Raw genomic sequence first — 14,387 nt, forward strand, 5'->3', positions numbered from 1 at the left:
GAGGTCAGACCTCTGGCTGCCTCCGCTGCTGGGCTGAGTCCGGGAAGCTGCAGGGACAGCTGAGAGGTCTGCTCCCGAGACACAGACCGTCGTGAGGCTTTGCCGTCAGCCTCAGGACTCCACCAAAGCATTACGTGTACCTTAGAGCAGACGGGAAGGGAAAGGAGACTGCAATGACCGTCAGTGGGGAGAGAGGAGTCGGGGTACTCAGTGTGGGGCAGATAGCTTCAAAACGCGGTTGCCTCTGCGAGCAGGAAGACATCTCCAGGGTGATGACCTGGATGTCTGAGAAGCAAGGAAATGCGGACTCTGCATCGAAAGATTCCTGTCACACTTCAGGTATCTGGAGAATGTATTTCTACCCAACATCTTCACCCCCAGCCGTGCAATATAAATTAGACCTGACAGGTTTGCACACTTGTTGATATGTTGCTTGTAACTTTTTCACGGATTGCTTCCTGAGTTTTGCCTTTCCAGCTTCATTGTAAACATCCCGAGGGCAGAGGCCGGATAGTCTAATTTCCCTATGGTACCTGGTACAGGCTTCATAAATATGTATCTGCCTGAGTGAGAAAGCCAATGGGGGAGCAACCAGAAAGGTGACTAGGAGGGTGGGGTTGGGAGTCCAGCCTCCAAGCACCTCCTCTGACATGGCCCAGATGCTGCAGGAGGTCTGAGAAGCTCAGTCCTGGTCTGACGGTCAGAGAGGATCCTGGAACAATGGCCTCCAGGGGAGTAGAGAGAACGGGCCAGGGTTCCAGATGGCGAGAAAGCCTCTGGCTCCAAGATGTAGGGTTGTGCATTTATCAGGATTCTTTTGGTTCCGAGGATAGAAACCCAGTGCAAACAAGCTCAGCAAAGAAAGGGAATGAGGCTGCAAGTGATCCTGAGTGACTCACAGGACAGAGGGAAGAGCCACAGGAGCTCGGGGACTGCCTGGACGTCCAGCACCGCTCAGACTTTTCCTTCCATCTCTCAGCTCTGCGTCTCTTTCTGTGTTACCCGCTTCTTGCCTATAGTGGAAAGGTCTTGTCCTCATGGTAGGAAACATGGCCGTTGGCAGCCCCACTGTAGCTGTCTCAACAGAGAAAGGAAACTTCATGTGTTCCGGGGGGACTCTGATCAGCCCTGTGTGAGGTATGTGTCCAGTCACTGCCGCTGGGGGATGGACACTGTTACTGGCAAAGAGTGAGCCTTGTCCCCGCTCACATAGCCACAGGTGCAGGAAAATTCTTTATGAATAGTAAGAAGAAGGGGCTGGGAAGACAGAATCAGAAAGCCAGAGACTATGGGCAGGGGCCGCTTAGTGACATCAAGGATTCTGTTATCATCTCCTTATCTTCCACGCAGAGCCCGGCACCTACCGGACCACATGGTGATGGGGGCCGGATCATGTTTGTACTGCTCACCACCATACCCTCGGTGCCTGGGACCATGCCTGGCACCTAGGAAGTTCTCAATAGATATTTGTTGGGTGAATGGATAGATGAATGACATCCAGTTGATGCTCGGTGCACTCACTGAACAAGTACATAATGAGCCACAGCTTGGTGCACAGCACTGCGCTAGGCACGGTGTGTTGCCAGCAAAACCCAAGAGGTCCTCTTTGTCCTGGAGGACAGCCATACAAGGTCCTAGTGAGGGGCGCTTTCACTCCCTGCACGGACCCCTGATGCTCCCAGGTGTGTGGAGTGAGGCGGGGAGGTGGGTGAGCCTGGAGGGGTCCTTTTCAGGATGGGGGGCATCAGGCCTCTGTAGTTTGAGCTCCTGCTTCCTGCGTGCTTGCTGAGAGCACAGATGCAGAGAACGCAGAGTCAGTCTCAAAATGCCTTTGTTCCCTCCCCTCTCCCCTTAACATTTCCAGCTGGGCCAAGGCTGGACTTGAACTCTTCCTCCATTGGGCCCTGGAGATACAGCCTTTCTGCAAGGGCCCAGGACCACCCCTCGACTTTGGGTGGAAAATGCTCTCCCAAGAGCCCCCCCGCCCCCAGCTTGGCAGAGTCCCTAGGATCCACCTCCAAGAATTCCTCTCAGCTTCCCCTTTGCACTGTGCCTCTCCTACAGGCCTCCCTCTGCTCCCAAATTCCTCTTAGTTTTCTCATTTACTGCCAAGGCCATTCTGTGACCCGCATTCTTCACCTTCTGCCTCCCCTGGATCCTCAGTATCTTCAGCGAGTCTCCCCACGCCCAGAAGGCACGGCTCCCTCCTTCGCCCCCAGACACCTGGATTTCAAGGGCTTGTTTGCCCTCATGTCCTGCTGTGTCCAAGCCCACTGTTCTTCTCTAACAAGCACAGTGCTGGGTATTTCCTCATGGCCTCATGGCCCCAGCACTGCCTGGGACATGCCACACACATAGCAGGTGCTCCAGGAAGATTTGTGGGTTTGAATCCAGAACCTAGGACGTCAGAGGGAGTGGGGGACTTGCAGCCATGATTCATGTGACAGAGGAGGAAGCTGAGGCCTTGAAAGATGCTGTGATTGGGCGTCCTAGTCTCTTCCCCTCTCTGGGCCTCGGTTTCCTCGTCTGTTGAGTGAGGGGAGGGTGGCCTGATCCTGGAATTGCCTCTCCTGACTGACATGGACCTCTTTTGGACCTTCATTTGCCATTTGTTACGACTGCACAGCCTGGCCGGAATTGCTTTAGTCCACGTGTGGTTTTCTGGCTGGGCAGCAGGGAAGGTCCTGCCCCCCGAGCTGCTGTGACATTTTGGGCCACCTTATCCAGTCCTACCTCTGAGAAGCATCTATAGAAACAAGCATGATCTTCTCCCTTTTCTGGTCCCAGGCCCTTTCCCTACCCCCTGCCTGTCTGTTACTGCTGCCTCTCCTCACGGGAGTGGGGTTTCTGAGAATCAAATCCCCAGTCCCTAGAGGAGGCTCTGGCAGGCCTGGATCAAGTCCTGGGGCCATTTGATGGTTCCTAGAGGGTGGCTGGAGGGGAAGGAGCAGGTTGAGGGGAGGCAGCCCCGAGGGAGGTGGATTAGCTGTGGCAGTCGCCCTAGTGGTCCTTCAGGGAGTCACCTGTGTCTTGCCCAGAGAGAACCCACATCCCAGTGTTGTCGAAGAATAGAGCAACCAGTGTCCCTGCCCCACCAGCCTTCCCACTCTGGTGTTTTGAGCACTCAGTGACAGGAGCTGTGGGTGCTCTGCCTTAGGAAAATTAATCTGGCAGTTGGCACAAGGAGCAGAAAGCTCCACTGGTGGGTTGTGATTGTTGTCTAGGCATGAGATCCATCCCTTCATTCTTTTGTTCATCCAGGATTTATTAAGCACTGCTATGTGGCAGGCAGAGTTATAGGTACCGGTGGAGAAGACAGAAAATCCCTGCGACCCTATGAACAAGGGAGACACAGAAAATAAACAACAGCATGTCAGATAGCGAGTCTGGTCCTGGACATGGCAGGGTAGCGTGGATCAGTCTCACGCTCTGGCCAAGAATGCGCATTGACTGAGAATAAAATATAAAATACAGGGACTGGCCTAGTGGCATAGTGGTTGAGTTGGAGCACTCTGCTCTGGCAGCCTGGGGTTCATGGGTTCGGATCACAGGCTCAGACCTACATACTGCTCATCAAGCCATGCTGTGGTGGCGTCCCACATACAAAATAGAGGAAGATGGGCACAGATGTTAGCTCAGGGCCAGTGTTACACACACACACTCTCTCTCTCTCTCTCTCTTTCTCTCCGTGTGTGTGTGTGTGTGTGTGTGTGTGTGTGTGTGTGTGTGTATATATATATATATATATATATAGTACCTTCAAACAGTGGTTTGAAGGTGCTGGAGAGCAATCAGAAATAGGCAGATGCTGGGGAGGGAACAGTCCTTGAAAGAAAAGGAGCAGATAAGGAGAGTGGCTCATTTAAGCAGCTCCTCCCCACCCCCCCACCCCGAGCACTGCCCCGTTTGAGGAGCTCACACAGAAAGTGGCAGTTTTACTGCTCAGAGTTTGGGGCCACCAGAAAAGCTAAAAATCGAGAGGGAAAATTCCAGAAAGGAAGGAGCCATAGAGATGTCCTCCTACAAATCTTCCTCAGATCGTGAGTGGCTCCTAAACTGAGCGTGGGCAGAGTGAGGCTCCCAGGAACCCAGCAAGAAACAGCAGCAGAGGAGTCAGTTGCTGCCTGGTGCCGAGGAAACAGAATGTGGAATTCAAGTTCTACCAAGTTCGAGGGGTTCGGTAATTGCCTTAGGTTTTCCTCTGAAACTCCAGAAAAGCCTCACCTTGTGATTAAACCCAAGGCTGACAGCCACACCCTAAAACTAAAGGCAAAACCAAAACAACCCCACCCTAGCAAAGCCTAAAACCAAGACTCTACAGGATCCAGGTGATCCACCAGTAATTTACCTGCTTGTCAGAACAAAACTCAACATTCTTTTTAGAAAAATAAAAAATCCGGACTCCCTGTAACATATCATCCACAGCATCCAGAGTATAATAAAAAAAATCCAGACTCTTTATAATATTATCCACAATGTCCAGGATATAATACAATCACTAGACATGCAGGCAGAAGGAAAAAGTGACCCATAATCAAGAGAAAAATTAGTAGACCCAGACTCACAGATAACCCGGATGTTGAAAAAAAAATCAGTTAATAATAAATTCTGTGAAGAGAATTATAATCAAGCAGTAGGCTAGAGAGTAACTATGCGGCTACTTTAGGAGGTCAGGGAGGGCCTCTCTAAAGATGTGACCTTGGGCCGGCCCTGTGGCTTGGTGGTTAAGTGCGCGCGCTGTGATGCTGGTGGCCCGGGTTCGGATCCCGGGTGCGCATCGAGGCACCACTTCTCCGTTCATCCTGAGGCCGAGTCCCACATACAACAACTAGAAGGATGTGCAGCTACGACACACAACTATCCACTGGGGCTTTGGGAAAAATAAAATAAATAAAATCTTTAAAGATGTGACCTTTATTTGAAATGTGAAATGCCAGGCAGAGGAAACAGTGCAAAGGCCCTGAGGCTGGAAAGAGTCAGGCCTGTTCAAGGAAAGGCAAGAAGGTTGGTGTGACTTGAACAAAGATGAGGAATATGATCAAAGATCAGACTGGTGGTCAGGACCAGACCATGTAGGATCTTGTAGCTCATAGTAAGGAATTTGAATTTTATTTGAAGAATGATGAATTGTCTGTGAAGGACTTTAAGCAGGAGAGAGACTTATCTGACTTATGTTGTTTTTCTTTTACTATGAGTGAGGCTGTCATTTCAAATATTTATAGCCAAGTGCATTTCTTTTTTTTTTTTTCTTTTAGCTGTGTATACGTATCTTTTACTTGTTTTCTACTGAGTTGTTGGTATTTTCCTCATAATGTATTATTTTTTTGGTAGAAGCTCATTTTGTATTAGGGAATAAACTATTTGCCTCTACTAAGTAACATATATTTTTGTCATTTGAATTTTGACTTTATGGCATTTTTCTTCCCATGAAAAACATTATTATGTCATTGAATTCATCGCTGTTTTCTTGATGACCTTCAATACTCCAATGTTATTTAAAAATTTTTTTAGAACTTTTTACATCCTTAAAAGATCATTCTGGCTGGCCCTGGAGAATGGCCTGTAGAGGGATGATAAGGCCAGCATGGCAGAACAGAAAGAGCTTGGGGTTTGGACTCAGAAGACTGGGACCAAATTCCTGCCCCATCTCTTACCAGCCTTGTGACTGGTCAAACCGTTTCACCACTCTTAGTCAATTTCTTTACCTATAACATGGAATAATAACAATAATAATAAAAATAATAAACATTTGTAGTGCTGTTCCTATGTACCAGACCCTGTTCCAGACACTTTACATGTATTATCTCATTTAACCTTTACAATAGTCTTTTGTGTGTGTGTGTGAGGAAGGTCGGCCCTGAGCTAACCCCGGATGCCAATTCTCTTCTTTTTGCTGAGGAAGACTGGCCCTGGGCTAACATCCGTGCCCATCTTCCTCTACTTTATATGGGACGCCGCCACAGCATGGCTTGATAAGCGGTGCATCGGTGCGCACCTGGGATCCGAACCTGCGCGCCTGGGATCCAAACCTGCGAACCCCAGGCCACTGAAGCAGAGTGCATGCACTTAACCGCTGCACCACCAGGCCGGCCCTACAGTAGTCTTATGATGAGGAAACTGAGTCAGAGAGAGGTTTAAGCCACTTACCCAAGTCACACATTAAGTGGCAGAGCTGGGATTTGAACCCTGGCAGTCAAATTCATGTTTTCAAGGCGTGAAAATCATCCTGAGGAGCTGGTGGCTAATGGATGCAGAAGTTCTTTGGAGACTGGGATGTGTGTGTTGTGTGCTAAGGGGCAGCCGAGGAGCAAGAGGGAGGTGGTGAACGTGGATGTCAGGGAGACCTGGGTTTGCTTACTGCTGTGTGATACTGGGAGGAGGTAACTTCATGTCTCTGAATTCATGTCAGTTTCCTCTTTCCTTTCTCTCTCCATTTCTTTCTCTCAACACCTTTAAGATATAATAACAGCTTTAAGATATAACAGCTTTGAGATATAATTCACATATCGTAAAATTCATTTAAAATGTGCAATTAATTGGGTTTTTGTATATTGAGAGTTGTGCAACTATCACAACAAGCTAATTTTAGAACATTTTCATCACCTCCAGAAGAAACCGTGTATCTTTAGCAGTCACTCCCCATTCCCATCACCCCCGGCCCGCCCCCAGACAACCACTAATCTACTTTCTATAAATTTAAGTCTCGATTTCTTAACCTGTAAAGTCGGTGCTGGGAGCAGGTGGGATTTCACCGTCTTCCATGGAATGTTCAGTAAGGTGATGGTGAGAAGATGCAGGATTGGGGAAGCAGAGAGCTAAATGCTGTCTGAAAAATGAGTGAAATGGTTATGGGGGGCATGAATGGTTGGGTATCGGGGGTGAGTGTTTTGGGAAGATTCTAGATGGGAGGAAAAGATGGAGCCAGTGAAGCTGAGGGGCAGGGAGTGAGACAAATGACTCCAGGCCAGAGAACTGTGACAGAAAAGCCAAGCTGTATAAGAGATCGGGATAAAGGTTGCAATGTGGTATGTGGTGTAAATGCCTCCACCACCCCTCAGGAGGTCGTCAGAGAAGTCTGCAGTACCCAAATTGCCATGTGGAGTTGGATTTGATTTTGGGGGTGGGACGGAGGGCTGAGCCTGCTCCTTCAGGTGGGCGTGGGGTAAAACAGATGCTGTCATGCAGGCTGTGCCTCAGCTGGGCACAGGGGCACAGTGGTGCCTCCCCCCCCCCCACCTCAAAGGTCTGAGTGAGGACTGAGTGATTTATCATATGAGAGAAGGCTCACAACCCAGTCCTGGGCTCATGGTCAGTGTCTGTAGGCGGCACTGGCCATCAGGGGCTGCCAGGAGAGCCCATGTGGTGGCTTCATGGCCTCCCTTCCCTTCCAGAACCCAATGTCTTCCTCATCTTCAGCCATGGACTGCAGGGCTGCCTGGAGGCCCAGGGTGGGCAAGTCAGAGTCTCCCCAGCCTGCAACACCACCCTTCCTGCCCAGCGCTGGAAATGGGTCTCCCGAAACCGGCTCTTCAACCTGGGCACCATGCAATGCCTGGGCACAGGCTGGCCGGGCACCAACACCACAGCCTCCCTGGGCATGTACGAATGTGACCGGGAGGCACTGAATCTTCGCTGGCACTGTCGCACATTGGGTGACCAGCTGTCCCTGCTTCTGGGGGGCCGTGCCGGCAACATATCCAAGGCTGGCACCCTGGAGCGCGGCGACCAGACCCGCAGTGGCCAGTGGCGCATCTATGGCAGTGACGAGGATCTATGTGCTCGGCCCTACTATGGTGAGAGGCTGCTTGCAGGGGAGGGCGGGGCCTCTGGTGTCAGGGGGCCTGGAGCCATGGAGGGAGAGACTCTGGGCTGACAGGCCTTTGGCCTCTACAGACCTTTGGCAGTCATATCTTTAATCGTAATGGGAAGGACTTTTGAATAATTAAGAAAATTAACTTCAAAACATTTAATTTACTTTTTTAAAATTACAAAGTTAATACATGCTTGTAAAGACTTCAAACAGTACAAAAGTGTATAAAATAAAATTAAATGAAAATTCCCTTCCCCAGGCCCACTCTGCAGGGAGACCCCAAGGTAAACCCCACAGGTGTCTTGATCCCCATTTTGCAGGGGTGAACGGGGACTGGCGTCACCCAGCAAGGGGCCTTTCGTGGTGGGCAGCTCCATCCTGGGGGTCCTTCTCCTGGAAGCCACCCTGAGTTCCAAGGGGGAACTTGGGGAGGAGGGGTACACAATAGGGGGCGTGGAGCCCTTGGGCTGGGGAGCTGAGTAGGGATTCCTTCAGGCTCTGTCCTCTGTGGATGACTTGGAGGCCCCCTCACCCAGCTGGATTTTGGACAGGCATTAGGGGCATTGAGGGAACCTCTTCCCAGCCCTATGGGATGAGCAGTGGGACCTCTCCCGGGCTCCTGGGCTGACCTGATGGCAGAGGGAGCCTTAAAGCCACTGTCATGCCCACTGCCGCCTTTTCCACTCTTGATCCCTGCCTCCCACTCCCCACCCCACCCCCTGCCCTGGGTTATAGGGGACTTTCCCTTAGGTGGGTGAGGGGGGTGGGCAGTCTCTGGGGTCCAGATGCCAAGGGCCTGGCTCCCCTCTGCTGCAGAGGTCTACACCATCCAGGGGAACTCCCACGGGAAGCCGTGCACCATACCCTTCAAGTATGACAACCAGTGGTTCCATGGCTGCACCAGCACAGGCCGCGAGGACGGGCATCTGTGGTGCGCCACCACCCAGGACTACGGCAAGGATGAGCGCTGGGGCTTCTGCCCCATCAAGAGTGAGAGCAGGGCATGGCGGGCGGGCCAGGGTGGCTCCTGGTGGGAGGCTGGCCATGAGGGGCTTCAGTGTGGGTGGCGGGACTTTCAGGACTAGAGTGAAAAGCGGCCCCTCCTTGTAGCATGGAGCAGCCTGTGTGGAGTCTCTGCACTCCTCGAGAGACCCCCATGTGAACCCTGAAGGAGAGGATGGGGAGGGACCCATGTCTGGCTGTCATGGTGGCAGGTAACGACTGTGAGACCTTCTGGGACAAGGACCAGCTGACCGACAGCTGCTACCAGTTTAACTTCCAGTCCACGCTGTCCTGGAGGGAGGCCTGGGCCAGTTGCGAGCAGCAGGGAGCGGATCTGCTGAGCATCACCGAGATCCACGAGCAGACCTACATCAATGGTGAGGTGGCAGGGCAGCCTTGGGGTCCCAAGCTGGTTGGCTGGGATCTGACCCACCCTGGGGGCAGGGCAGGGTGGCAGGAGCCTGAGACTTGCTCCCCACCTTTGGAGGGCCCTGGGCCCTTTCTGCTGTTGGGGGTTAAGGATGCCGTTGGTGGGGGCAGAGTGAAGGACCGAGGATGGGGTGACCCCCTTCTCACTGTCACCGTCTTGCTGTCAGGGCTCCTCACTGGCTATAGCTCCACACTGTGGATTGGCCTTAATGACTTGGACACCAGTGGAGGCTGGCAGTGGTCGGACAACTCGCCCCTCAAGTACCTCAACTGGGAGAGTGGTGAGGCGCTGGGATCGGGGCGCAGGGCAGCCTGGGGACCCCACAGGTGCATGGTCTCCTCTTTACTCTTCTCCTCCCCTACTCCAGGCCAGCAGTGGGGGGAAGGGGGCAGATTTCCACCCCCTCCTGGGGGAGGCCCCACTAGCCCATGCAGTGCCTTTGTCTGGATTAGGAACTGATGCCCTTTCCCCAGGGCACAGGGCCTGGGGAGTGGACCTGATTGCTGCCCCCTCTCACCCCCTCTGCCGCATGCACCAGTCTCTCAGGGCACCAGCAGCCTGGCCAGGGAGGTGGGTGGGGCTGGTACCAGTTGCTGAGTAGAGGGTTCAGGACGATGTGGACCCAGTGAGAAGGCAGTGAGGGCCCCGCGGTACCCAGTGAGGGGGTGCTGCAGTTGGCCCAGGCTCGCGAGGGAGGGAGAAGGGGAGCAGGAGGTTCTGAGCAGGGCTCCAGGGCCGGGTGTGAGTTTCTCTCTCCTGGGGTGCTGGCACCCTGCCCTCCCCACAGATCAGCCGGACAACCCGAGTGAGGAGAATTGTGGAGTGATCCGCACAGAGTCCTCGGGCGGCTGGCAGAACCGCGACTGCAGCATCGCGCTGCCCTACGTGTGCAAGAAGAAGCCCAACGCCACTGCCGAGCCCCCGCCTCCTGGTGAGCCCTGGCCCTGAGGCGGGGTGGGGTGGGGCTCATCGGGGCACAGCCCAGCCGCACAGCCAAGATGACTCTGATCCTCTCCAAAGTCTCAACAAATTGGAATATGCCATTAATTCATTGAGGGAACATTTGTTGACAACAGTGTTAAGTGCTGGCATTCGTCACTCACGGCGTCCTTGTGGCGGTCGCACTCTACTGGAGGTGACAGATATCTCCACACACAATTGGAATATCCAGGATTATGAACTATTATAAAAATACATGTAATAAATTTTAGGGGAGAAGAGATATCTAGAGAAGAAATTGATTAAGCTTCGGAGAGTTAAGGAGAGTTTCATGGAAGTGACATTTGATTTGGGCCTTTCAAGTTGAGTGTAAGTGTAAAGAGGTATGAGGGAAGGGCATTCCTGGCAGAGGGAACTGCATGTGCAAAGGCGTGGAGGCCTGGAAGTACACAGCGGCTTTAAGGATGGTGAGTATTGCAGTGTGGTTGGAGTAGAGACTCTAAGTAATTATAGTGTGGTCCTTGGACCAGCAGCACAGCATCACCCGGGAGCTTGTTATAAATGCAGATTCTCAGGCCCCACCCCAGATTAATTGTCAGAACCTGCATTTCACAAGATCCCCAGGCGATTCATGTGCAGATAAGTTTGAGAAGCACTGGCTTTGAGGGCATGGTGAAGAACAGTTCAGAAAGGCAGGTTGCAGCCCGTCCCTGAAGGTGAAATTTGGGTGTGGCCAGATGGGCTGTTCGGAGCTTTTGCAGGTTTTTAAGGCAGGGAACCTCTTGCTCGCGTTCGTGATTCATAGGGATAGAGGTAGCTCTAGGAGCCTGTGGAGGAGCTGGGGCAATGGGCAGGGCACCGCTCTGGGGACTCTGCCCTCACTGGTGTGTGGCCTTGGGCAACAAGCACCTTAGTCTCTGAGGTGCAAATTGAGAAGAAACTCTCGCAGAGATGGTAAAGCTGTAACCTGGCCTGGCCCAAAGGCGCGTCTGCATAGGTGGCAGCGGATGTCTGTCAGTGTAGGTTGGAGGGGCTACCGCAGTAATCCAGTAGTCCTGGGAATGGTGAAGAGGGAATTTGTATACGGAAAATGTGTCAAAACCAGAAAAAATCACAACCCACAGAAAGTAAAGAGCTTACAGCGTGAAACTTCTGCGTCTGCCCACTAAAGTGTTGCCAAAGATGGATCAGGGCTGTCAGCCACTGCTTTCTCCTCTTACCTCCTAGGGGGTCAGGAGCAAAGCCTTCAAACATCAGCGCCTCACGTCTAGGGCACCTCACCTCTAGCTGGAGGGAGCCTGGGGCAGGCACGAATTCCAGATCTTCCCAAGAGCTGTTTTCTGAAGGAAGGAGGGCCCACAGGAGGGCCCCAGTGTAGGCAAGCCTAGCATATCTGTGACCCTCTGTGGAACTGGCCCCTTGCCAAGTCCTCTGTCCCCTGGATCTCCCCATTGTGCCCCCTTTAGGCCTCCTCTGGGGCTTCACAGACTTGCCAATATGTCTATGGCCTTGGACTTCCTCTTTCATCCCAGCCCACATCTCTGCATGAGGCATATATTCTAGGCGGTTTCTTGGGTGGGTTCTGCCTTCCAGCTTTCATCACTCAAGGCATGTCATTACGAAGGCAGGTATCATTGTGCCCCCCCCAAAGCATCCACATTTCCTGAGCTCCCTTCCTCCCACAGGCCAAAGCAGGCCCCCTTGGGTCTGAACACCCACTAAACTCCCGTTCTGTCTGGGGCTGGAGCCTCAGGTCTTAGCTCAGTGGTGACAAGAGATGATTGACAGGTCCTGAACCAAGGAGCGAGCCTGCACAGGCTCTCAGCCCTACCCACTTTGTCGGCTCTCCAAAAAACAGTATGGCTGGACCCTGGAGTGTCTCCCAGAATCCCAGTCTGGGGTGAGTGGGCATAAGCTCTCCCACCCAGCCAGGCAGAATCCTGCCTGAGCTTGACATTTTGGGTGGTTTGGCGAAGTCTTGTTTTCTCTTGCCAAGGCCCAAGTGAGGGCTTGTTTGCCTCAGCTGCCCTCGAACCCCATCCCTAGAGGGTGAACCTGAAATGCATGGAAGTGGGGGCGAGGAAGGGCCTGGAACCCATTGGTTTCTCAGCCCTGGGATGCAGGGAGAGGAGCTGGGGGTAGGGGAAGGAGCAAGAACGGAAATCCTAGCGTGGGGTGCCTGCCAGTCAACAGTGACTTCACGAGCCGCCCACCCAGTGGGCCCCATCTCTCCACTCCCTTCATCCTGGACTGCCGGAATCAGCACCAAGTCTACACTCAATAGGTGTTGAGACAATGATGGTGGTTTCATTTATTAAGCAAGGTGCACATGAGTGAAGTTTGAATCTTACAGCAGGAAACCCCATTTACAGAGGAGGAAACTGAGGTTCTCAGGGCTGGTCTGGCCTGAATCCCTGCCCATCTCTTTCTGAGAGCCCCAGCCGGAGAGGCTGTCCTGTCTTGGGTGGAATCTGCCACCATCTCCCAGGGCCCTGCCTCTGGGCCTCCAACAATGCTGGAGGGTTTTGTCTTTTCAGCATCATTCAGCATTCACACCTGTCCTAGTGGGAAGGGCTGATCTGGGACAGGTTGGGAGAGGAGGTGACTTCAGGGCCCTGCCTGTGTTGACACCCAGTGGGTTGGTGCCTAGCTCGGTCCCTGAGCAGCGGCCTCGTGGGTCTCTGCAGACGTGTGGGCCAACGTGAAGGTAGAGTGCGAGCCCAGCTGGCAGCCCTTCCAGGGCCACTGCTACCGCCTGCAGGCCGAGAAGCGCAGCTGGCAGGAGTCCAAGAAGGCGTGTCTGCGGGGTGGGGGCGACCTGCTCAGCATCCACAGCATGGCCGAGCTGGAGTTCATCACCAAGCAGATCAAGCAAGGTGAGGTCTGCTTGTCCACCGGTCTGCGATCCCGTCCTGCCCAGGAGGCTCAGAGCCCGTCCCTCCCTCCCCTGCTGGTGGCTGCGGCTGATCTCTCAGTGTCCCTTCTCCCCTCTCTCCTGCTGCACCCCCAGAGGTGGAGGAGCTGTGGATTGGCCTCAACGATTTGAAACTACAGATGAATTTCGAGTGGTCGGACGGAAGCCTTGTGAGCTTCACCCACTGGCACCCCTTTGAGCCCAACAACTTCCGGGACAGCCTGGAGGACTGTGTCACCATCTGGGGGCCGGTGAGAAACCCCTCTCCCTATCACAGGGCCCCAATACACCCCTGCCCTCCTCGTGTTCTTCCAGCTGAAGGATGTCCTACTGTTGGAGCCTGCCTGTAACACCACCCCGTTGCCTCTCAGAAGCCCCCTCTTTCCCACCAACCTTCCACGTGGAGAGACTGCCAGGGTTTGAATCTCCTCTCCACCTCCAACTAGCTGGGTCACTGTGGGCAAGTTACTTAACCTCTCTGTGCCTTGGCTTTCTCCTCCGTCAATGGAACACTAAAGGTGCCAACCTCAGAGGGTCATTGGGAAGATTAAAGGAATTAATTCTCGTGAAGCCTGAGGACGTTGCCCGGTGCTGTCTCGGTCTCCTGCCAGCTGCTCTTCCCTGCTGGCAGGTGGCATCTGAACCCACATTGTGTGGACACGCTCCACAGGTGGGGCGGCTCTGTGCCAGCCCCTGCCCCAGCCCTCCCCCGCCCGGGGTCCTGTCTCCTCAGATTGTGGGGTGATGACTCTTTGCCATGGCTTTGGCTCGCACGTGGTGTGGGAAGATGAAGGAATTGATGCAGGGCTACAGGCAGAGATGAGAGACTCTTCAAAAAGGGATGAAGCCAGAGGGACAGACTGCCCACTCCAGGACAGATAGGACATTCTGCCGTGAGAGGCTGCAGACAGTGCCAGGGCTTGTGGAATCAGAGCCATCTGGCATAGGGGCTGCTATTTAAACATTTATAAACAGTTATTTGTTGAGTGTCTCTACATGCCAGGCATTCTCCTGGGGTCTGGGACACACAAACCCCTCTGCGCTCTGGAGGGAGCTAAAGGCAGACAAGACGCTGGCTGGCGGGCTGGGACTCTGGAGGGCTGGGGAGGGTGGGGAGGCCAGGGACTCAGTTCCTCTTCAGCTCCATCAGCTGAGATGTGGGTCTGGGCACGCAGCCTCCGCTCACCCTGGATCTGCAGGGACTGGCTGGACCTCTTGCAGAACTAGGAGTCTCAACTGTCTGTCCTGCCATTGGTTACCCTGACAGTCTTAGCCAGTTTGTCCTGGATGGT

The 14,387-nt window shown here is 53.4% G+C and overlaps 1 protein-coding gene across 5 annotated transcripts in view; it reads left to right on the plus strand.

Moving 5' to 3' along the window:
• Positions 1-14,387, plus strand: part of MRC2 (mannose receptor C-type 2) — a 52,712-nt gene that overhangs the window by 21,454 nt on the left and 16,871 nt on the right. For all 5 annotated transcript variants that reach the window (XM_087441359.1, XM_004432625.3, XM_087441361.1 and 2 more), the window contains exons 2-8: positions 7,392-7,793; positions 8,627-8,800; positions 9,025-9,189; positions 9,409-9,522; positions 10,030-10,173; positions 12,869-13,057; positions 13,192-13,346. In XM_087441359.1, coding sequence (XP_087297485.1) covers positions 7,392-7,793; positions 8,627-8,800; positions 9,025-9,189; positions 9,409-9,522; positions 10,030-10,173; positions 12,869-13,057; positions 13,192-13,346 — 1,343 coding nt within the window. The remainder of the gene's footprint in view (positions 1-7,391; positions 7,794-8,626; positions 8,801-9,024; positions 9,190-9,408; positions 9,523-10,029; positions 10,174-12,868; positions 13,058-13,191; positions 13,347-14,387) is intronic.

This window comes from Ceratotherium simum, chromosome 16, assembly GCF_057802395.1.
Source record: "Ceratotherium simum simum isolate JZ-2026a chromosome 16, ASM5780239v1, whole genome shotgun sequence".
In the NCBI taxonomy this organism is placed as follows: Eukaryota; Metazoa; Chordata; class Mammalia; order Perissodactyla; family Rhinocerotidae; genus Ceratotherium; species Ceratotherium simum.